Source organism: Tenrec ecaudatus, chromosome 1, assembly GCF_050624435.1.
Source record: "Tenrec ecaudatus isolate mTenEca1 chromosome 1, mTenEca1.hap1, whole genome shotgun sequence".
Taxonomy (NCBI): domain Eukaryota; kingdom Metazoa; phylum Chordata; class Mammalia; order Afrosoricida; family Tenrecidae; genus Tenrec; species Tenrec ecaudatus.
In genome coordinates, this window is record NC_134530.1 from 155527655 (window position 1) to 155550810 (window position 23156).

The window sequence follows — 23156 nt, forward strand, 5'->3', positions numbered from 1 at the left end:
GCCTTGAAGGCTCTCTGCGAGTCTATAAACTGCATGCATTTTCTCCAACTCACAATGTTTAGGAATCAGCTGTTTGAGTCAGACCCGGTGACTCAGGCAGAGCATTCGAACCTTCCTGAACTTTGGGTGTTGCTTGGCAAAGTGGAGATGACGTTCTCTGTGCTTGGGGATTGTTTTAACGATGAGAATGTGCATGCCTGGAAAACATTTTACAGAGAACATGACACATCATGAAGCATGCGAGAAGTGGCTGCAATGTTCTTGTTAGTGGTATTATCTTTCGTACTAAGGAGCAGTTACACTTTCTCCAAGGCTCTGTCTACAATCAAATCATTCCACTGCTGTGAAGTATAAGACAATCCTCAACCTTTCAAAATGCTAGCTGAGCATTTGAAGCAATCCCTCCCAGGATGCCCTAAACTGGAAACAGCCAGTACCCTCTCCCATAGTCCCAATTCACAACAGTGCTGTGCTCCAAAGCGCTCTTTGGAGGTCACTGTTTGAAACTCAGATGCGCTTTTCCATCGAAAGAATGCCAGTGACACAGTGACTACTTTCCACTGATGGCTGAAAAGACCCACCTGATCAGACAGCAGAAGGGGAGGGAGGAGAAAAAGGAGGAGCTGCTACCAAGGGCTCAAGTAGAAAGAAAATGTTTGGAAAGGTTGATGGCAATATCTGTACCAGTGTGCATAGTGCAATTAAATGACAGATTGTCATAAGACTTGTAAGAGGCCCCCAATAAAATGATTAAAAATATATATGGCAGAAAATGCACATATTTGAAATGCAAATTAGCCCAAAATCATATTGTACTGCTAGCCATCAACCAAAAGGAAAAAAGAAACTAAGAAAACCCTGTATAGTAAATATCTCTTCTTTCTTTTAAATGCTCTGGAAAAAAACAGTACCCAACTCTGTCACTGAATAGATTCCAATTACAGTTACCCCATCTTTCTCCCACAGAGCAGCTGGTGGGTTTGAACCTTTGATCTTGTTAGCAACCCACTTTACTGTCAAAACTGCCAAACTCATATGTTCGACAGGGTTGCTGCTGCCCAGTGGGTTCTGAATCTTAGCAATGCCTAGCCCCATCGTGTTTTCTAGGCTGTAATCCGGATGGGAGAAGCTTTCCAGTACTGTCTCCTGAAGAGCCACATGGTGGGTTTGACCCACCACCCATTCATCTAGCAGGCAAGCGCTTGCCCATTGCCTCAACAGGGCTCCTGACCTGTAAACAGAGGCCCGTGTATTTATGGACAGGAGACGCACTACATGTGAACACCTGAAGGCTCCTCAGCCACCTTATTTTCCAAATGAGCAAACTGAGGCCCAAAGGGGAAAAAAAATCATTTTTCTTTGTTCACATCGCTGGCATGTAGCAAGAAAGCCCTTCCTTGAAGCAGCCACGCGTATTAGACCCCTGACTGGATGAAACAACATTTCCCCCTGACCCTCCAAAATCAAGTGCAGCCTGTTGCTCACTCACAAAGTGTGGAGGAAGAGTTGGGATGAGGAAATCCAGTGTAGCTACAACGAAGCCTTCAGCCTGTGCGGACAGTAGCTACTTCATTAGGAGCCTGAGGGAGGACACGGGGGTCTCCTTTGTGATGCTGCGAACCTACCGCACGTGCTCGTGGGCCTCCCTGCATCCCCTGAAGCCCCTCTCACCTCTACCAACCACAGTGCTTCCCATTGCTTTCTGGTCCTCACCAGGCACGACTGGTGGCCAAATGTTGCCACCATTTCTCCAGAGTGAATATGCCCTGCCCCCGACCTCCCCACCCAAAAATAATTAGTCATCCCAAGCCTCATAAAGTCCTTAAAACCATGATTCAAAAAGATAAAGGTTTCGTTTTTCGAAAAACAAAGATAAGGATCATGGTGGCATCACATGCCTCGTGTCACTATCATGGTGATTTAATGGCATAACATAGCATGCTCCTGAGTCAACCCAAAGCCAAGCCAGACTCACTGCCAACGTGTCCATTCTGACACAAAGCAAGCCGAGAAGACAGAGCAGGACCGCCCCTGTGGGTTTCTGAGCCAATAAACCTGTACTAGAGTGGAAATCCTGATCTATCTGGTGGTTTCAAACTGCTGACCATTTATTTAGGTGCCAGGCCTTCTCCTGGGTCCCAAGGGAAAGTTACTCACCAGGAAGGAAAGTGGGCTAAAGCGAATGGGGGGCGGGGACCTGCAGAGAGGAATGGTATCTGAAACGACAACATTGGCCTGGACTGTCAGACCCACGCGGGGCTCCTTGGTGCCCCCCCCACCCCCATACCTCTGCCGCCTTTAGTTCCTCGGCCACCTTGTCTTAGCTCCCCTTTGCTGCTACGATACAAACAACAGAGGGGAGAGCCTTCGCCAGCCAGACCATTCTTTTCCTCACAGTTCAGCATTTCAGGCACCAGAGCATCAGGGCAAAGCTCTCCCCGCACATGCGGTGATTAAGTCGTCTCAACTATCCTGGAACTGTTTCATCTTTTAAACAAAGGCCCCCGAAGGCAGCCTTGGTGTTGTCGCCTGCCTTCTCTTTGGGAAATTTGCCATCAGCTCACAGCAGATCGGGCCAGAGGGTCTTGAAGGACACCTCTTTGGTGGATCTTAAGGTGAGTCATCAGAATTAACCTTTGCTTTCATCATTGCGTTTCAGTGGCCTGTCCTATGAGCTCAGCCCTGATATCCCAAGGCTCCTAACGTGGCATCGACGTAAAGCATATGAGGCAACTGAAATCTTCAAAGGAAAGCAACTGCTCCCTTAGCTTAACTCCTTCAGGTCAAATGGCAGTGTGGAAGAAAGCAACGTGTGCTGGGGAGCACTTCCCCCTCCAGCGTGCATCCCTGCCCCTTCTAACTGTTAGCAACAGGCACTGTGGGATGCTAGGCAGTGGTAGGTTAGTGCAAGAATGCCTTTGGGGTTTTTTTTTTCTTCTCCCCACCATAAGACAAAGAATCTAAACAGGTTAAATGAGCTACAATTAGCTAAAGTCCTAGAACAGTATCCACAACGGGATCAGAGCACCTCAAAAATATTTATTCCCTTCTCTTCCTGTTGGTCAACGAGGATAGAGAAGAAGAGAAACAAAGGAACAACAACACTGGAATGGAGACGAGAGAAAATGGGAATACAAGAAAACGTGCATCTTCCCTTACATTTCTGGTGGCTTCAAATCTGGCACGGAGCAAACGGAAATATACAAAACAGACAGTGCTAAATCTTCCCTCCTAAATTTAAGGAGAACTTTGCACAGAGAAGTTAGCCTGCTTTTCAACAATAAGCTTTATTTATATCCGATCTCTGAAGAAAACAATGGACTAAATATCTTACTGAGTTAGTTGTACATATGCAATTTTAAGATACATCATAATTGTACACACTCACTCTTCACTTAACAACATGGTTAGGTTCCATAGACAAATTGTTTTGCAAACATTTTTGCATACTATGCATAACATGTAGTGTATGCAAAAATGTAGGATGACTACAAAATACATCGCTACACAGCTGTCAAATTTTATCATTGCACAAATGTAAACTTACATTATAGACAGAAAAGAGACTAAGAACAAAAATTAGATGGCTCCTCTAGAAATATAGGACATTAATCTTTGATCTATACAAGGATTAAAATGCTGGGGTTAATTCTTTAGTCCCAAGCAATTTTCAAATGAAATCATCTACACTATCTCAAGCAAGTTTTTCTGAATGTCTGAGTCATTTCTCTAGACACATGCTTTATCTAGTTTCTATGCTAGAAATGCACAGAACATTAATGTGAGTCTGCAATGGGAAAAATAAGAGAATTTATTGAGACACGGAGGCTTGAAACCTAGTGGAGCATTCTCATCCAATACGGCAGAGAAATAACAGTCAGGGGGATGTTAAATTCAAACAGGGAACACTGATGAACAGCAACTCAGTGTCAGACGCTAAGCTAGTCCCTGTGTTTTCATGGGTCCCCAAGACCACCCCTAGCCTCACTGGTTCTCCAGGAGCACTCAAGACCCCGTGTAGAGTCGCACTCACTGCTCTGATTTATTGCAGAGAAAAGACTCTATGCCCAAGGTATTTCCTGCAAGTTGGTCATTTATAAGGGATCCCTGTGGCTTTGTGGGTAAAGCTCTTGGCTGCTAACTGAAACATCAGCTGTTTGAACCCACCAGCGCTACATCGGTGGGAAGGAATGGCAGTCTTTAAATTTTCCGTAAAGATTTGCATCATTGAAAATCCTGTGGGTCAGCTCTGCATTGCCCTATTAGGTCACTATGAGTCAGAATTGACACAATGGCAATGAGTTATGTTTGTTTTTACTGGTCACTTAGTGTGATAGTTAGGGTTTTTTTGTGCCAACATGTCTCCTGTAGGAAAATGTGGGTGGAGATTAACCTATCAATCAGGTCACAGCTTGATTGGAGGGCACCTGAGACAAATGGCTCTCCAAGGCTGACCTCTTTCTTTCTCCCTGGTAATTGGACCAGTGAGCTGTTGCCTGAGTTAGCTACTCTGCTTCAACAGTGTGCTGCACTACCTGTGAACTGAGCCAACCCATAGATTGTAGTGGATCATCGCCATGTTGTATATCTTGAGGCTCTAACACGGCCTGCTTCCCTACACTGTTGCATTACTGGCCTCTGCTACACCCCAACATCTCATCCTCTTGCTGTTGCAGCCCCACCATGCCATGGTTGCTCCCTGTGGGCCAAATCTGTTCATCTTGCCTGTGGGCAGACTCTATACTTCCTGCTAGCCACTTCACTGTCTGCTTCCTTGACCTTGGACCAGCAACCGGCATGAGTAGGAAGGACCTTCAATATATTAACTGAACCAAAAATGAGTGGGACTGAGCCCTCCGTACTGCTATGAAGACTAGTTAGCTGTTGTGTTCTTTTTCACTATATAAACCTCTCCTTTATATAAATAATCATAAGTGCCCTGGTTTTGTTTCTCCAGAGAACCCTGCCTAACACACTTGAATTATCATGTTGGCAAAGAATATTGAGCGCACCATGGGCTGAGAGAAGAATCTTTATGAGAACATAGCCTTGTTTTTCCCCTGTGGACCAGCTGGTAGATTTGAACTACTTACCTTGTGGTTAACTGTCCCCCACCTAACCCACAATGCCACTAGGGTCATGGTAAGTTGGAACTGACTCAATGACAGTGAGCTTGGTTTGGCCAGAAGAAGGATCAAATCTGTCTCAGAAGAATCATGACCAGAATGCTCCTAGGAAGTGAAGATGGCTAGACTTCATCTCAGGAACTTGGGCTATGTTCTCAGGAGAGACGAATCCTTGGGGGACAGCATCATTGACAAGGTGAAGGGCCAGTGAAAAATGAAGAATACCCTCAATAAAGTGGATTGACAGGCAGCTTCAACAAGGGATTAAAATACAGCAAACTGTTATTTGAATATATTTAATTATTATCTGAGAAATAAAGTATTCAAATATAGCAAATTATTAGGACCACACAGGACTGGGCAGCATTTGGTTCTGTTATACATATGGTCAATTGTGAGTCAGAATTGACTAAATGACACCTAACAACAAGAAAATGGAACTGATAGTAAGAGGCATATTTGGTGATGCAGAAAAAAGTCCCGGAAAGACAGCCTCCTCTCCCACATTATCCACAGCCCCTGGCAACTCAGACATATGGTGGTTCCTGGGAACTTCAAGATATTTGGATCAATTCCACCTCATTTTTTTCTACCCTAAAGATACCCTCCTCAAAAGGCACAGAGAGGTGACGCAGTCCGTTGGCCAGACCAGGAAATGCAAGTAGCAACATGAATAACAAGTACAAGGAAAGGGCCCCAAGAGATAAAGCTGGTGAGGCAGGTTGGACCAGACCTGCAAGACTAGGAAGGCCATCAAGTGGGCACATTGAAAAACAAGAGTTTTTATCAGACTTGCACTTGAGAAAGATCACTCCTTCTAGCAGCTCGAAGGAGATCAGATGAAGAGTGAACTTGGCGGCGAGAGGACAGAGATCGATCATTTCTGCAATACATCCTGCAAGAGGTGGTCAACCCTCACTTAGAGCTGAGGCAGTGGGAATGAAGAGAGACAACAGACACGAAGGATATTTAAAAGCCCAAATAAGTAGGGTCGGAGATTGAGAGCTGAGCGACTGGAGGACTGGAATACGGATTCCAGATTTCTGGCTTGGTGGTCATATCTTGGGAGTATCCTTTAATCGAAAGCAGTGCTTCTCAACCTTTCTGATGCCGCGACCCTTTAATACAGTTCATGTTATGGTGGCCCCCAACCATAAAATTATTTTCGTGGCTACCTCATCACTATAATTTTGCTACTGTGATGAATTGGGAGAACGCTGTGAAAGGGTGGTTTGACCCCAAAAGGGGTCGCGACCCACAGGTTGAGAACTGCTGATCTAACGAATGCAGGGGATGAATGTTGGATCCAAACAACTGCATAATGAAACTCTCTCCTCTCCATCTCCTCCACATCTAAAGTGTACCTGCTGGGCTTTTGTTTTGTTGTGTTTTTTCTCTTTCAAGGTACAGAAATGTCGTTAGTGTGTTTGGCAGACTTTCGGGCCCATGCTCAAGAGCTTCTGTGCAAGTCAACTTGGGACTTCATTGATGGAGGGGCTGATGACAGCGTCACCCGGGACGAGAACATCGCAGCATTTAAAAGGTTCGGTGTTATGTCTGTCCTTCGTTAAGCTCCTTGGAGGGTGGCAGTCCCAGTTTCTGCTCCCATCAGATAGAGTGTACTCAAGATCTAAAAAAGGATATAGTTCTGTGGGGAATAACAATTAGGCCAAGGAACTGGTGGCACAGTGGTGTAAGCACTCTGCTTTTAACGAAGGCTGGTGACTCCCGCCCACCAGCAGCTCTATTGGAGAAAAGACCCGTAAAGAGTTCAAGCCTATGAAAGTCTACCTGTCCTCTATGTTTGACCCTCTCTGTCCTCTATGGAAGCTATGAATTAGAATTGACTCAATGGCACACACCACCACCAACCAAGATGGGGGTGGGCGGAGGAAGATGGAATTTGTCTTTGTATTTCTGCAACTATTGCAGAATCTAAGAACCTTTGTAACCTGGTAAGATAGGACAAGAACACCCAGCACTCTGTGTACTGGAGTACACAGTGACCTGGGCAGGCAGGGACAATTCCTGGGAGGGCCTGAATCTTTCTGGAGGAAGGCAAGGGAGAAGACTCTGGATAGGTAGAAGATATGGAGACTCAAGGAATCATGATGAACTAAGAGTGGCCCAAGGGAGAAGAGCAGGGGTCAGCAAACAATGACCCGCAAGCTACATCTGGCCTTCTCCCTGCTTTGGTGTGGCCCCAAACTGAGGGTGGGTGTTTTTTTAATGGTTGAAAATAATTCAATGAAAGAATCAAAGTTGGTGATTATGGAAAAATGTTATGAAATTAAAAATTTCAGTGTACATTAGTTATGTTCTATTAGAACATGGCAACGCTCATTCATTCGCATGGTGTCTGTGGCTGCCTTTGCACGACACGCTAAGTAATTGTAGTGGAGACTTTGTGGTCTTTGAAGTCTAAACTATTACTGATCTGGCCCTTTAATAAAGTGTGGTCTGGCTCCTGTGACAGAGAGGGGAGGAGAGTACCGAGAAAGAAATGGGATACAATGTTAGCATTGTATTCTGTATTGTCACACTTAACTGTCATTGTACACCCAAATGGATTGTCGTCAACTGAATTCTGACTCGTAATGACTCTGCCCGTCAAGGGAGAACTTCTTCACAGGGTTCCAGTGGGTGAACCTTCACAAAGCAGACTGCCCGTCTCCATGGAGCGGCTGGCGGGTGGCACAGGTGAACTCTCAGTTAGCAGCTGAGTGCTTACCTCCACCCCCACGGCTCCTTTGGCACCATTCTAGACGTTTTAACAGTTTCCTCTCATTTTATCTTTGCAAAACTATTAGGAAATTTATACCATTGCACCCATTTCACAGATGAAGCAACTGAGGCTCCCTGACTAAAGTTTGCACAACACGTACGCCCAGGAAAACCCCTTTACGTTTGTAGACAGAGCTGACATTTTAGGTAAAAAACAAACATTTTTGGACCCAGAAGCTAAGTATCCATTAATCTTAAAATTTGTATTTTGCATACTGTCCTTCCTATCTGTGTGCTCCTTTACCTTAAAGCAGATTTTAAATAAATCAACTTCTAGTCCCCCCCTCCAAAAAAATTCATGATTAATATCTAGAACGCTTCCTCGTTTGGTGGCCTTACTCACTTTGGAGAAATGGTTCTCATCTGAACGAGAAAAGGCATATAACATCCCCACGCCTATCCTCTTCCTCCCTAGGCCTCATTCTGATGGCCCTTGAACTGCTGCGTTCGCAGCCAAAGAAGCACAATTCAAAGACACTGAGCACAGGGAAAGCTCAGCAGGGCAGGAGGATCTGCACGTGTGCTGGAGGGGTTCAGAGAAAGCAGATGGATGTGAAGTAGGAAGGTAGAAGATGCTTCCTGGAGAGTAAAGCTACCGGTCAACTGAGCCCACCTGGCTTCTGGGGACCCACCTGGCTAAGGCCTGTGCGGAAATCAGCTGTCAGGCCCAGGTAGCAACTCCATCTTGGAGAGTTAAACCCACCAAGAGAACACTTCTCTGTTATTTAATATAGAATCCGCCTCCGCCCCCGCTTCCTGAGAGATGTGTCCGAGGTGGACACTCGGACCACAATCCAAGGGCAGGAGATCAGCGCCCCCATCTGCATTGCACCCACGGGCTTCCATTGCCTCACCTGGCCAGATGGAGAAATGAGTACAGCCAGAGGTATGACCCTACCCCACTGGAGGCTCTTTTCCCAGAGGAAAGACATGGCAGACAACAGCAAGTTTTCTCTACCTGGGGACAGCAATCTGGTTGGACTCGGGGAGGGTGAGAAAGGGAAGATTTCAAGGTGTGTTTGTCTAAAGGTTTACCTACAATTGATGAAACAACCATTTTCATAATAGGGAGTGGTCAGAGTGGGAAACCCAATTCATACAGACCCTGGAAGACAGAGCAGAAGAGCCCCATAGGGTTTCTGAGCTGCAATCTTTTCGGAAGCACACTGCCTCTTTTTTTCTCCTGTGAAGAGGCTAGTATTTTCAAACCACTAACCTTTAGGTCAGCAGTCAAGCACTTGGCCACTGCACAGCCAAAGCTCCTTTCTGATCAATGAGAGGGTCACCCAAACCCCACCAAACCACAGCCACCCCTCTCTGACTCTCTGTGGATCCTAATGGGGCCACAGGGACAGGGCTCCCTGAGCTTTTCCTGGGCAAGGTTGGGATGGAACAACAGCCATCTGAGATTAGGAGTCAGAGAAACCATGCCTTTCGGTCCTCACAACAGACCCTGGCAGCCACTCTGATGCAGGAGTCCATTTCCCTTGTCTTCGATTGCTCTTCTCTTCTTGTTTGACAACATTTTTGAGGTGTGCTGTCTCCTTGTTAGTAGTTTCTCGTTCTTAGGTGCCAGCAAACCAGCTGTGACCCACAGCCCAACAGAATAAAACACTGCTGGGCCCTGTACCATGCACACAAGCACTGTCATGTTTGAGCCCATTGCTACAACCACTGTGTCAATCCACATTGTTAAAGACCATCCTCTGGGACTGCCCTCGACTTTACCAAGGATGATTTCTTTCTCCAGAGACGGATCCATCCTGGTAACATGTCCAAAGTAGGTAAGACAGTCTTGTCATTCTTGCCGATGAGAAGACTTCTGGCTGTTGGCTGCCCTCACTTCCAAATGTTTCATCACGAACATGACTAGGTGCTTCACTGAACCCCGGTTATTGCACAAGAATCCTTCATCCCATGAGCATATCCCTGGAGAATCATTCTATGACACTTTGTCCTCATATTAAGAGCCAGATAATCATCTCATATCTGCCTTGTGTTTGTCTCACATTGTTGTTTTTTTTTTTAAGTCAAATAGTTTGTTTTGGGCACTGGCCAGTCCCTTGTGAGGTGACTGTTAGTGTGTGTGGGTGAGAGAGCACGCGCACGAGATTTGGGTGAAAACTTACAGCTGGCCGTACTTCTTCCAGGACAGATTTGCTCAATCTATGGCAGCCCACAGTCCACCCAATGGCCTTCCCAACACTGTCATTCAAAGTCACAAATTCTGCCTTCGTGATTCATTGCCCAGTTTTCACACACCTAAAACAAGACCAAAGCCACTGCCACTGAGTCGATGCTAACACCTAGCGGTCCAATCTGTAGGATGTGGTACAGCAGCTTCTGTGAGCTTCCAAGACTGGAACTGTTAAGGGAGTAGGAAGCCCATCTTGGTTCTGCACTGAGGACCTTGTGGAGCACAGCCCGAGCCCTAACCACTCCTCCCCCAGGACTCCTCCCTATGCATGCAAGGAACGGAAAATGCCATGGCTTGGGTCAGGCACCCTCAGTTCTTACCAAAGTGACATCTTCGCTTTCCAACACTTCAAAGAGGTCATTGGCAGCAGATTTGCCCAATGAAATTCCCCCCTATCACCCCCAGCCCCAAAGGTAGTAAAAGAAAATTGAACAACCTGACAATATTGCTGTTAAGGCCTTTGTGAGCCTCACTCTCATTTACTTTGCAAGCTTCCCGGGGCTTCCCTGCAGTCTTCTGCTTTGATTCCGTGAAGCAGGGAGGCATGGCTACGAGGAGTCTAGACCTGAAGGCGACAACCATCTGCATGGGTTAGGAATCAGTGTGACCAGTGTAAAATAAGGCCAGTTTACTCATCTGCACGGTTGAATGTTGTGTGGTGTTGTCCTTATGAGGGCGCATGACGTAAGGGGTCTTTCCTGTGGAGGTTTAAAATGGAAAGTAAGACTTTAAAACTTTTATTGTGGCGGCGGTGAACATTTGAAGAGCAAACCAGTCTTCCGTTGAATGACGCGTGCACTTGGGTTTCAGCCGTTGGCTGCCATGCCCACAGGCAGTAGCACTCTTTCCTTGTCCCTGTGCTTCCCGCTCCCACTAGCCCTTCGTTTCCATCTCCTCTTGCCTTCTGAAATTTGTCTCCGTGTAAACGCTGGCCTTGTGATCTTGAGTGGTTGATTAGTCCAAGGAGTGTGCACCTCTCTGGCGGTATTGTCCGCCTTATAAACCTGTCTGTGGGGTGCCTGAAAGCTGAGCCAGGGGGGGTGTGGTTCAGTGCCAGACTTGAAGGGCGACTGTGTGCTGTAGTGATGGGGGGTTCCTCCAAGTGCTATCAGAGCAGTAAGCCTGGTCTTTTATGATTATGGTTATTATTTAGCACGTTGTTCTACTTTTTTTCGCTCACTCTATCTAAGACCTCCTAAAGTAGTTCTTTTCAGAGCAGTTGGCCGTGGGGGCCGGGCACCATCTGTTGCTTTTTGTGTCGTGGTCACGGAAGCGGGAGCTCATCGGGTCCATTAGTCCATTAGACTAATTGCTTCCGTGTGTCTTTGAAAGGCAACAGAGGTAACTATTATTATAGACCCAATCCTGCATTAACAGTAATAACAATAACCTAGGAATCGATCTAGAAATAGTCATACAAGCTGAACAGGGGTGGGAAGGCAAATAGCATGAAACCCACAAATATGTGTTTGACAAATACACATTTGACAGAAGGCATCACTAGATATGTATTTACATGTATGTGCTGCAAACATGTCCATGAATATAGTGGTCCATACTAGGAACACAGTGATGACCACTTCTTAAGTGTCACCAAATATCTTGAGGGATTGAGTTGCTGCTGGGTGTGCAGTTGTGAGACCACAGTCTTGAGGGACATCAAAGTCATTTGACACCACACGGTCCACACACAAAATGTTCTAGATTTGATTTGGGGGGAGTAGCGATTGGAGTCTTAAAAGTCTGTGAGTGGTCATATAAGACCAGTTAGTGGCTTCCCAGATGCGGAGTAGAGAAGTGAAGAAAATATTATGTTTTGATTAGATCCAATTTTCTGTGCATGTAATACAGAGCGATAGTGGCATTACCTGTTAGAAATTCCACTAAAACTTGCCGGAGTCGACTGGGAGGCACTCAATTTATCAGCGGCATTCGTATCAAAAGCATCCCCACCCTACCATCACTCTCATGACCCATGTCACCCGTACAGTCCGTTACGTGGCAACTGAAAGCGTGCACCCATATCGATTCTCATCTGGTATCTCCTATTGATCCTGAGCTATTATTTTTCCATCTTCCAAATAAGGGGAGTAAGGCGCAGAGCTAAGAGCACTAGAGCTGGAACTCCTGTACTTCCAGGTAGCACACCTTTGCTGCTACAAACCTCCATTTTCTCTACTGGAAATAACAGTTTTTCATGCTCTGCCTTTGAATTCCCCAATAAGGAAATAAGAAGTCCACTTCCTGCCGAGTCCTCTACATGCCCACCAGCGTTCTGGGCATGAAGAGACATGTCTGGGTAGAGATTTTTTTTTCTGGAGTGTTTTTAAGACATATTACTCAGACAAGACATCAAACGTGTATGCCTCCCAGTCTGATCAAGCCCCTGCTTATTCATACCCTCCAGGGAAACAGAGTGGAACCAAGCTTTATTTCTACTCTCAGGACAAAACAACTTGTAGGGTCGCTCTCCCCATTCCAGAACAATTCTTCCCTTCAACTGATGTGGTGTCTTTTGATTTATAGCTGCCCAGACCGCTGACATCTGCTATGTCACTAGCACGTACGCCTCGTGCACCCTTGAAGACATTGTTTCCGCTGCTCCCAGAGGTCTCCGGTGGTTCCAGCTCTATGCACAGCCAGACCGGCTGCTGAACAAACAACTGATCCAGAGGGCAGAGTCCTTGGGCTACAAAGCTTTAGTAATCACTGTGGACGTGCCCGTACCTGGCAACAGGCGACGTGATGTTCGAAACAATTTGGATTTGAAGGCGAATTTACTGCTAAAGGATCTTCGATCCCCTAAAGAGGTAGGGAAGCTATCAGAGCCCATGGGTACGCACTGCAGGAGACAAGTAGCCAACCTCTCCCTTCCTGTCTTCCCTGCATCCTTCTGTCAGGCATTTACTCATTTCCTGTCTGAAGAGTCAGTCATTGTATATTTAGAATTCCTCCAGGAAGCCCCACAGTACTACATCACATCTCTTTGGAATCTCTAAACTAGGTGCCTGCGAAGAGCACACCCCTCAGTAATTCCTACACTGAATGAAGCAACAGGGCCAAGAGAGAGAACACCATGGTAAGGCAGGATCCCACTGCCGACAACAGAGAGAGAGTGAGACCGGTGTTCACAGTCAGTGACTCAGCAGTTCCAACCACTAATCACAAGTTGCCTTTGAGATTTCTGAAATCCTTATCTCTGATTCCAGAGACATATTGCGGTTTCTGAGTACTCCATGGACATCGTGAACCAAGAGTAAATGTTTCCTAATACCTGACTTGGGCTTATTGACGTATGATATCTCAACTACAACACATCAAATTATAGATGCTTTGGCTTATCCAAGTCACTTGCTATACTCTTGGGGTCTTCTAAAGTAAGGAGTATGTCTTATTCACCTTTGTGTCACCACTACCTGCCATCATTATTGAACGGGGATATGAATAATGGTTAAGGAATAAACTAAGTAGAAATTCCTTTAAGAACATTTTGTTAAGAATGGGAGCTGGAAACATTGTTGGATTTTTGAAAAAGTTATTATTAGTTGGGAGTTAATACCTATATCATATCATCCTGTAGTTCAATCACATCAAGTAGTATTATACAACTGCTACCAGAGTCCATTTACAAACACTGTTTTCCTTCCGGGATTCCTCGGCATTGTCTCCCTTTCCCCTCCTACCCCACCCCTGTACTGCCCCACCACCCCAAAACCCTTATTCTACTCGCTGTCCTATAGGTTATATACCGAAAACAGAAAAACATGTACCACAACTTCAAGATGGTGATCCCCAACGGCATAACACCCCTGACATAAACCCTAGTATGAACAAACAAACAAACAAACAAACAAAATACGGAAATTGTAGAAAACCAGATCAGGTCCAGCATGCAGGAGAGGGGGCATCAACTGACAAAAGTCTTTGATCTACACTCAGGCCTCCAGTGCACTGTTTAGTAACCACATTGCTCCCATTCCCAATTAAGGAGAGAAGAAAATCACCGGAGACTTATTTCCTATGTAGTTCCTACAAATGTATCTTGCGCTCCCACTGTAACCCCTAACCTCTGCAAACTGGAGTCTCCAATTCAGATGACATCATTTACAATCATTTGGTGACTGATGATGGTGTGCTTCTTCCACGTGGACTTAGCTGGCATCTCACTTAGATGGCTGCTTGTTTGGAGGCCAGCCTCTAAGACCCAGATGCTATTTTGTCTGATAGTCAGGTACCCTATCATTTCTTTGCCACGTTTTGCTATATCACCCATATCTTCTGTGTTCCCTTCCTGAGTAGGTCCATGATATAAGAACTAACAGCTCTTAAGTTAGAGCCAAGATTTAGTGAAAGCCCCAAACCCATTCCTGGATCTATGTTTTATGAGTTTGTGTTGTGTGTTTTTTTTAAGTGTCACTCTTATCAAGCTTATAGAAGACAGTTAGAATATGTTTCATCTTTGGAATGGAGTGGGACATTTTATAGGAGTTTAGGACTAAGGTTCTCTTTTTATTTTCCACAGAGATATTCAACACCTCATCTGCAGATGACTCCTATTGACCCATCCATGTGCTGGAATGATCTCTCCTGGTTTCAAAGTATCACTCAGTTGCCCATTATCCTTAAAGGCATCTTGACAAAAGAGGATGCAGAACTAGCGGTGAGGCACAATGTGCAAGGCATCATTGTTTCCAATCATGGTGGAAGGCAACTTGATGGAGTTGCTGCATCAGTAAGTAGAATGACTTCAAGGCGTGTGTGTCTGTCCACAAACAAAGTACTCTGTGTAATTTGGTACACACTTACACCTCCGTGGCCATACATGTCAGAATATATGTGTAAATTTTAGGGACTTTAAAACTTAATAGCTTAGTGTGGGTCAAGTTCTTTTTTTTTTCTTCAAATTTTACTTATATATCATCTCTATTCTCACAGCAATCTGCAAGGTGGGCATTTTTATGCTCATTTTAAAGATGGGGAGATTGGAATTTAGTGATGTGAAGTAGCCTGTCTGAGTTGATAACCACAGTTAATTAGTATTTAAGGTGGGACTTGATAAAAAGAAGTGTTCAAGAGGCCAGCAGCAAAGGAAATAAATCACTTGGAGGTACACAGAGTAAAAGACAGCAAAGGTAAATACTGTTATACACATAAGCCTTCAAAAATAGTAAATAACAGGAAGGACCTACAAATGGACACCTCGGCAGATGCTTAAGGTGCAGAGATATGAGGTGTACACCTACACCAGCCTTTTACATAGTCAAAGACTCTTCAAAGTCTACGATCCCTAAAAGGGACGGAGTGCTGTAAGTAAGGTGAATGTGGGCTTACTTGTGCCTACTTGCTACTGTGTAGTGAACAATTGCACATAGATTTAACTGCACCTTTGTTACAAACGTGTTAGGAGATCTGCCCTGCTCCCCTCCACCAGGATCTCACCGATGGGAATCACCAGTCTCCCTACCAGTCTCGTCCACCAGCAGCTGATTTTTGTTAGAGGGCTGAAACATCTGAAGTGGGGAAGAGATAATCTCTTCAACAAATGATGCTGCAAAACTAGATTTCAATTTTCAGAATAATGAAACAGAAACCAAACACCTGGGGCACATACAGGGGGAGGAGGAGGTTAGTCAAAGCCACAGCTGCTGAGAATGATAATCAAATCTTCAACTGTGAATATTTAATCAGCAGTTCCTCTGTCACTCCCCGTGGCGTATGTAAATCATCGGGTATCTATAAGGTTTGTGAAAGATGAAAACATTGTTGCTGCCTTTCGCCATGAATCTGCAAATGAATTTGGGGCTATAGCCTTCTGCAGGGAGGATGTTCAGAATTTAAGTTCCTGTGCAACTTTTCCTCTGAGTGTGGATTATATTATGAGTAGTCTTTTGGCCATACCGCCCAGTGTGCTTCATTTGCATGGATTTAGCTGACACTGTACTTAGACAGCTGCTTCTCAGGACAAGCCTCTATCTCAAAACAAGCAGCTATCTAACAGCGGAATCAGCTAAGTCCACACAGAGAAGCATGTCAGCCTGGGTGATCCAAGCATTGTAAACAGTAAGACTCAAACCCAGAGGAGGGAATGATACTGGTGCCTAAATTCTAAACACCCACTTTTTTGGAAGGCTACCGATAAAATAATGGCAGTTCAAAATCCATCTCCAAGGTCCCGAGACATGGACTGAATCCCTGGAGAATCTCCTCTGTCCATAGACTAGGAATGGGAACAGTCCTAAAATCAGACCAAAAAGCGCTGTGAAGTGGTTCTTAGCAGCTGTACTTAGACTGGAATGTAACACCTTATCCCTTTGGGCTCCCTTTGGGCCCACTTTGAATTGTGCTTAAATTAATAGCCTTTGCTTCTGCTTTTTTTTTCTTTCTTTTTTTTTTTAAATCCTTTTACTGGGGGCTCATACAACTTGTAACACAATCCACCCATCCATCGATTGTGTCAAGCACATTTGTACATTTGTTGCCGTCAACATTTTAAAAACATTTTCTTTCTACTTGAGCCCTTGGTATCAGCTCCTCATTTTCCCCTCCCTCCCCCGCGCTTCCTCCCTCACGAACCCTTGATAATTTGTAAAGTATTATTATTTTTTCCTATCTTACCCTGTCTGACATCTCCCTTCACCCAGTTTTCTGTCGTCCATCCCTCTGGGAGGGGGTTATATGTAGATCATTGTAATCTAATCAGTTCCCTTGTTCTCCCCACCTTTCCCTTCCCCTCCTGATATCGCTACTCTCAATATCAGTCCTGAGGGGTTCCCTGGGTTCCCAGCTCTTATCTGTACCTTTGCATATGCTCTGGTCTAGCCGGATTTGTAAGGCAGAACAGGGGTCATAATCATGGGCAGTGGGGGGGGGGGGAAGCATCAAAGAACTAAATGAAAGTTGTATGTTTCATCGGTGCTATACTGCACCCTGACTGGCTCGTCTCTTCCTTGTGACCCTTCTGTAAGGGGATGTCCAATTGTCTACAGATGGGCTCTAGGTCTCCACTCCACACTCCCCCTCAATCACATTGATATGATTTTTTGTTCTGGGTCTTTGATGCCTGATACCTGATCCCATAGACACCTCATGATCACACAGGCTGGCGAGGTCGTTCACTGTTTTGTATGATCACTGCTGCTGGGTACTTCTTTTGGTTTTTGTCCTTGTGTTGTATATTTTTCTGTTTCAGAAGCCACGCTAGATGGGTATATAAAGACAGTAACTGATTGGCTGATGTGAGGCCTTCTGAAGAACTGGCTTTAAGATTTACAAATAAATGAGTTATAAGCATCGGACAGATATGTCACATCACAGCCTAGGATCAATTAAATGATAGAGGACTTGCTCGAAATTCAAGTGACTGTTCGGATTTTCTGGTTCTGAGTCTGTTCCTTTAAATAGTCTGAGTTCTTTGTTACGGCATAATGCTCAAGGCAAAACGGTCTGTTGGTGCTTTTGGACCATCATTTAGATTTAAAATGCTTTTTAGACACCAATTTTTGTTTGTGTGTTGCATTTTTGGTCTAAGATTTGAAGTTGAAAAACATCTAGGGCAGATAGTTCACTGTGGGTTATCCTAACTTCCACAAAAGCCAGAGACAGAACAGAAAGACTAATATTAAACTAAATATTGGAAAATAGCATATAAGACTAAGGGCGGTCAATACTAAGAGGAATTTGTGCAGGTTTAAATCACACCAGCAGCAGTCACCACCTGTCAGCCCCTCAGGATGTTCATGACAAGGCCCTCTAGTGAGAGATGCACCGTCTCAGGAACTTAGCGGGGAATCGAACTCTTATTTTATTTAGCTCAAATATCACTAGCTTCCCTAATGACAATTATTATGAATTTGTTAAATTACTAATAGAAGCTTTTCATTTGAAAGTCATGGTATTTTTAAACCCATAAACCTAACAAATTTGGCGAAATGAGAAAACTAGTTACTTATATAGAGAGGACGCTTTTTTTTTTTTCCACACCCAGAGGATACTTTTAAAAAGCCGTGTGATTGACATATCACTCACATATCATGCAGTTCAGTAGCTCAATCATATTGATAGTTGTGCAGTCTTCACCACCATCAATGTTAGAACAGTTTCCTCTTTCTTGTACTCACTGTTGTTAGCTCCCATTGCCCCTCAGCCTTCGCTGGCATGCCCGTAGGAAATTACTAATCGTTACTGTCTCTATCGATTTGCCCATTCTGGGTTTCATGTACAGAAAACATATAGCAAAAACAAGGAGTAACAACAAAAAATCAAGAACAATGACAAGATGAGAAATAAAGATGCCTCGGTTGTAAGGAAAGCCTGTTTCTTCTACTCCTGCGAAGATTTGCAGACTCAGAGATGCACAAGGGCAGTGTTACCCTGCCCTACCTGTAAGGTCACTGTGAGTCAGCATTGACTTGATGGCAGTGGAAGTGATGGCCTGGGAGGTAATTGATAACGCTTTCTAATGACAGTGATGTCTCTAAAGTGAACCAGAGACAAATATAAACCACAGATGCATGAATGGATTTGAGATTTGTACTTATCTATAAACGGTTTGTTTCTATGACACGGCCCTGCTGATGCTCACGCTCGTGAAGAGATCACGGAAGATGTGTGTGCTATAGTAACGTGGTGAAGAAACGACACAGTGCCTGCCTATCTGAAAGAATAGCATCTGGGGTCTGAAAGGCTTGTCAAACAAGCAGCCATATAAATGTGGCATCAATTAAGTCTACATGGATGAATCGAATCAGCCTGTGTGATCCAAGGAGCGTAAATAATATAATCCAAATCTAAAGGAGAGAATGGTATCAGAGATTAAAATGTGAACACCTGGCTTGCAGAAGGCTATGGATGACAGTGGAAGCCCAAATCCACTTTCAGGTTCCACACATGCATTAAACACTGGTGGGTCCTCTCTGCTCACAGGCGAGGGATGTGGACAGCCCTGTTATCAGACAGAGAGCATTGTCAAGGGGATTAGGGCAGAACGAGTTAGGTTAAAATATAATTTCTTCTCTTTTGACTCATTTTAAAGCTGTTTCTTTTTTAAGTGAAGGGGAAATACACGTATGTATAGTACGCTCCTGGTGAATCCCTTCTGCCCAGTGGAGCCGGGATGTGAACAGCCTGGTTAACATGCAGAGTGCACTGGAAAGTGGACTGTTTCAGATGCAGTTGGGTTAAAATTTAGCAACCCATCATTTGATCACCCTCGTGTTAGTCTGGCTAGACTAGAGAAACACATCCAGGACACTAATGTGTGTATAACGGAGAACTTCATATCAAAGAGCAATTTTACATGAAGAAAACATCCCAGTCCAGTCCAAATCAAGTCCATAAGTTAGATATTATCCCATATGTCAATACTAGTTCATAAATTCCTCTTTACACTCATGCAGCCATACAATGATATTGAATGCAGGAAGATCACAGGCCAGTGGGTGGGAAGTCTTATGGACCCAGTGGTGGTGGACGCATCTCAGCACTGGCGTGGGTCTCAACGTGACTTCTCCAGTTCCAGAGTTCTGTCTCTATCAGCTTAGCTCCATGTGGCTTGTCAACAGACATGTCTCCCAGGGAAAGTCTTTGTGTCCTGCCTCAAGCGAGCTATTAATCTCCTTAGCACCTCCAAATGAGGTAAACAAGCTGTAACCTGATTGACAGGCTAGACTCCACTCCTTCCCTCTTAATAGTCTCAAGTTTACACCAGATTACAGAACTACCACATTCCTTATGAGCCCCTAAAATTTGAGCTCCTTTTTAATATTTTCTGATTTCTTTTCAACTGAGGTATTTATCTACCCTACTTTGTTATTGTTTTTATTTTGTTTTTAAAGTTTTTCTGTATACAAAATCCAGGACAGGTAAATCTATAGAGATCATAACTGGATTAATGGTTCCTTGGGGTATGGCAAGAGAGGTGGGGGAAATAAGGAGCTAATAACGACGAATACAAGAATAAAGAAAACGTTCTAAAGTTGATCGTGGTGATGATTGTACAACTCTTCTTGATGTGATTCAGCTATTGAATTGTATATGTATGATATATGCTCATAAAACTGTTGGGAAAAATTAAAAAGTAAAAGCCAAACATATTAAAAATTAGAATAAATTTTTAATGTGTCAAAAGGGAGAGCAAATGATAAGGTGTTGCATTTGAACCTAACTGCATTTTCAACAATCCACTTTACAATGCACCCTGTCTGAAAGCAAGCCTATTCACATCCCTGGGCTAGCTTCAGAGGGGATTCTGTCTTCTGAAAACCAAGTATTCAGAATTTGGTTTCTGATACTGTTCCTTCTTCCCAGTGTGAATTTTGTTATTTACAGCCATTGGATAACACAGGCTGGTTTGTTTCTTCCATGTGGATTTAACTAATGCCTCATTTAGATGACTGCTTATTCTAAGACAAGGCTTTAAGACCCCAGACATGATTCTTTCTCATAGCCAGGCACCATCTGGTTTCTTCACCACACTTTGCTACAGCACTCAGATCTTCAGTGATCTCTTCACAAAGGCAAGGATTAAATAGGGCCTTGTCACAAGACCTCACTGTTGTTAGAGTAGGGCTATAATTAAGTGTAAACTCAAAATCTATTCAGGGTGGATACTTTAGAAACATCATTATCATGTTATCTGATAACCTTATAAAGCATCCTCATGGGGGCATACGGCAATTCTATTGATAGTATCATTGTTAGCCAATAGCAAAGAAATGAGAAAAGTAAATTATATATGTGTAGGAATTCCAGTACAACACATGGATTGTTGACTTGTATAGATTTAAAACGTACATGACTGAACACTACAGAAACAATTAAGGTTGGCAATAAAGCAAAACTTTCAACAATGCTCATTCAGAAAGGCAGAACCATGCCTGACAGAGTAACACATGTGATTTGTAAAAAAAAGAGAGAGAGAAAGAACACCCCTCCCGCCCCAATAAGTAAATATTTGCTCATCTCCAGCCACCCTCAAAATAAGAGATCAGAGCCAAAGTCCAAGTCCAACGACCTCCGATTCCAGAACCTTGGGGTAGCAATCATCTGCTTCTTCTTGCACTCGGACATTTCAGCCTTACCAGAGAAGTTCATCAGTTCCTTAAATCTGCTACAGCTGAGTTTAAGGTAAAATCCAGTTTGCTTAGTGGGGTTTCCAAATCTGATCTATCTGTTGTGGCCTATCTAAGGGGCAGAGTCAAGAAGTACCAGTTGTCTGTTTTCTGGAGCACAGTGGGGCATGAGTCACCAAGGGCTGGATAGAAACTAGGTCAAAAGTTTCCAATTGGTGACATAATGTCCAGCATATTCTCTCCTTGAGGTCTATTTCAAGGAAAGGAAAGGGTTTGATTTTTTCCAGTGGCAGGTTGCCCCACCCGGTTTACCCACCAACAGAAGTGTAAGGCCTCCTCCAAAAACAGACAAGTGCCCCACCCACCTCCTGACTTGACTTTCCAGTAAAGTTCACTCGTCACTTTTGTTGGGGTGTCTGTTGACTGGGCGTGACCCAAGCAAAATCTTGTATATCAGACACTGGTTGGTCTTCTTCCTCTTTCTGCAACATAAGGACTGGACCCCAGGGGAGGGGAGGTCTCCAGCGGATACTCTTTTAATGTCCACAACATTCCCACATATAGAACTTACAGAAACATGCACAGCCAAACAAGGTTCATTAAAACTTAGAAGGAACGTCAGACCAACAGGAAACAATTCAAAATACAGTGCTTAATATTTTCAGATATAACGTCAATCCTAAATTCCTAAACTTTCTGTCATTGTTTTTCACCCGTACTACTGAGAAATAGTTGCAGTGATCTATTCACCATCTTTTTCAACTTTACTATTGGTGATTGTACTTAATATGATAGTTAGCATTTACTTGAGCTGATTGTTATGTACTTGCTACGACAGGGCTATAGGTCCCCTTAAGACTATTATTTTATTAGGAAATAGTATTACTTATAGAACATTTTGTGGTGATTCACCAGCATTTTTCCATCTTATGAATAAAATCACCCTAACTTTGATCCCATGTAAGTTTAAGAGCATTCCATTGTTTCTAACTTTCTGGGCTTTCTTCCTACAGTTCACTTTCCTTCAAATCTTTGCATCAGTTTACCATCTTTCACACTCTACTACAACCAGACATTTTGCTTAAGATAAAGCTACCTTTTTTCCTTCTTAAAAAAACAAAATACAAACAAACCTTACTATTAGTCATTCTGATTTCTTTATATCTTTTCAGTCAGGTTACTCTAAATTCTTTCACATGGGCTTATCATCCCAATTGCTATATTTTATGAATATAATATGATCCACATACATTTTGAAATAAGAAAGACATGCTAATTAAAAAAGGCATCAAGCTAAAAGCTAAATCTTAATTAAGCCTATAGGTAAGTTGATAGTTTCAAAAACAAAATGAATTAGCCATTAAAATATTTAAAATTATATCTTGAGTAAAACTTATAATCACAAGATGTTAAATATTTATTACCGCATTCAGATAAAATAGTAAAAGAATCATTTTTGATGTTTGAACAATCTCCGTGATGTCTTAATGATCCTATGGATGGAATAGTCTTAGATGGTCCTCTAGGTGAAATTATTCAGACTATTAATTAAATTTAGTGATATTAAATAAGAGTTCTTCAACCATTGTTCTTATGTATCTACTATAGAACTCTTCAAAATTAGAAAAAATGAACACACTATTTAGCAGACAACAAATATTTTAAATGTGAACATCCAATTACAAAAATATCTACCAACTCAGATTTAGTATCAAAAGATCACATAGAAGCTCTTGAACTTACTTTTGTACTATAAGATACTACAAAAATACAGTTTAATTATTTTTAAGCTTTGCTTATTTTATCTAAATTTAGCTTTCCTAGATTCTTTACAATGTCTCCATTTTTACTTCAAATAAATCTGATTATTAAATTTATTCTGATTCACGGCAACCTCCTGGGATAGAGCAGAAACTACTTCCCAGGATTTCTGAGATTGTAAAACTCAAACAGAAGCAACTGGCTGATCCGGTGGCATGG

The 23156-nt window shown here is 43.4% G+C and overlaps 1 protein-coding gene across 1 annotated transcript in view; it reads left to right on the forward strand.

Annotated features, from left to right (window-relative positions):
* The first annotated feature begins 6538 nt into the window (after positions 1–6538).
* The window catches only part of HAO2 (hydroxyacid oxidase 2), a 29288-nt gene continuing 12670 nt past the window's right edge, over positions 6539–23156 (forward strand). The window contains exons 1-4 of the mRNA XM_075540329.1: positions 6539–6669; positions 8645–8796; positions 12634–12917; positions 14630–14839. Coding sequence (XP_075396444.1) covers positions 6539–6669; positions 8645–8796; positions 12634–12917; positions 14630–14839 — 777 coding nt within the window. The remainder of the gene's footprint in view (positions 6670–8644; positions 8797–12633; positions 12918–14629; positions 14840–23156) is intronic.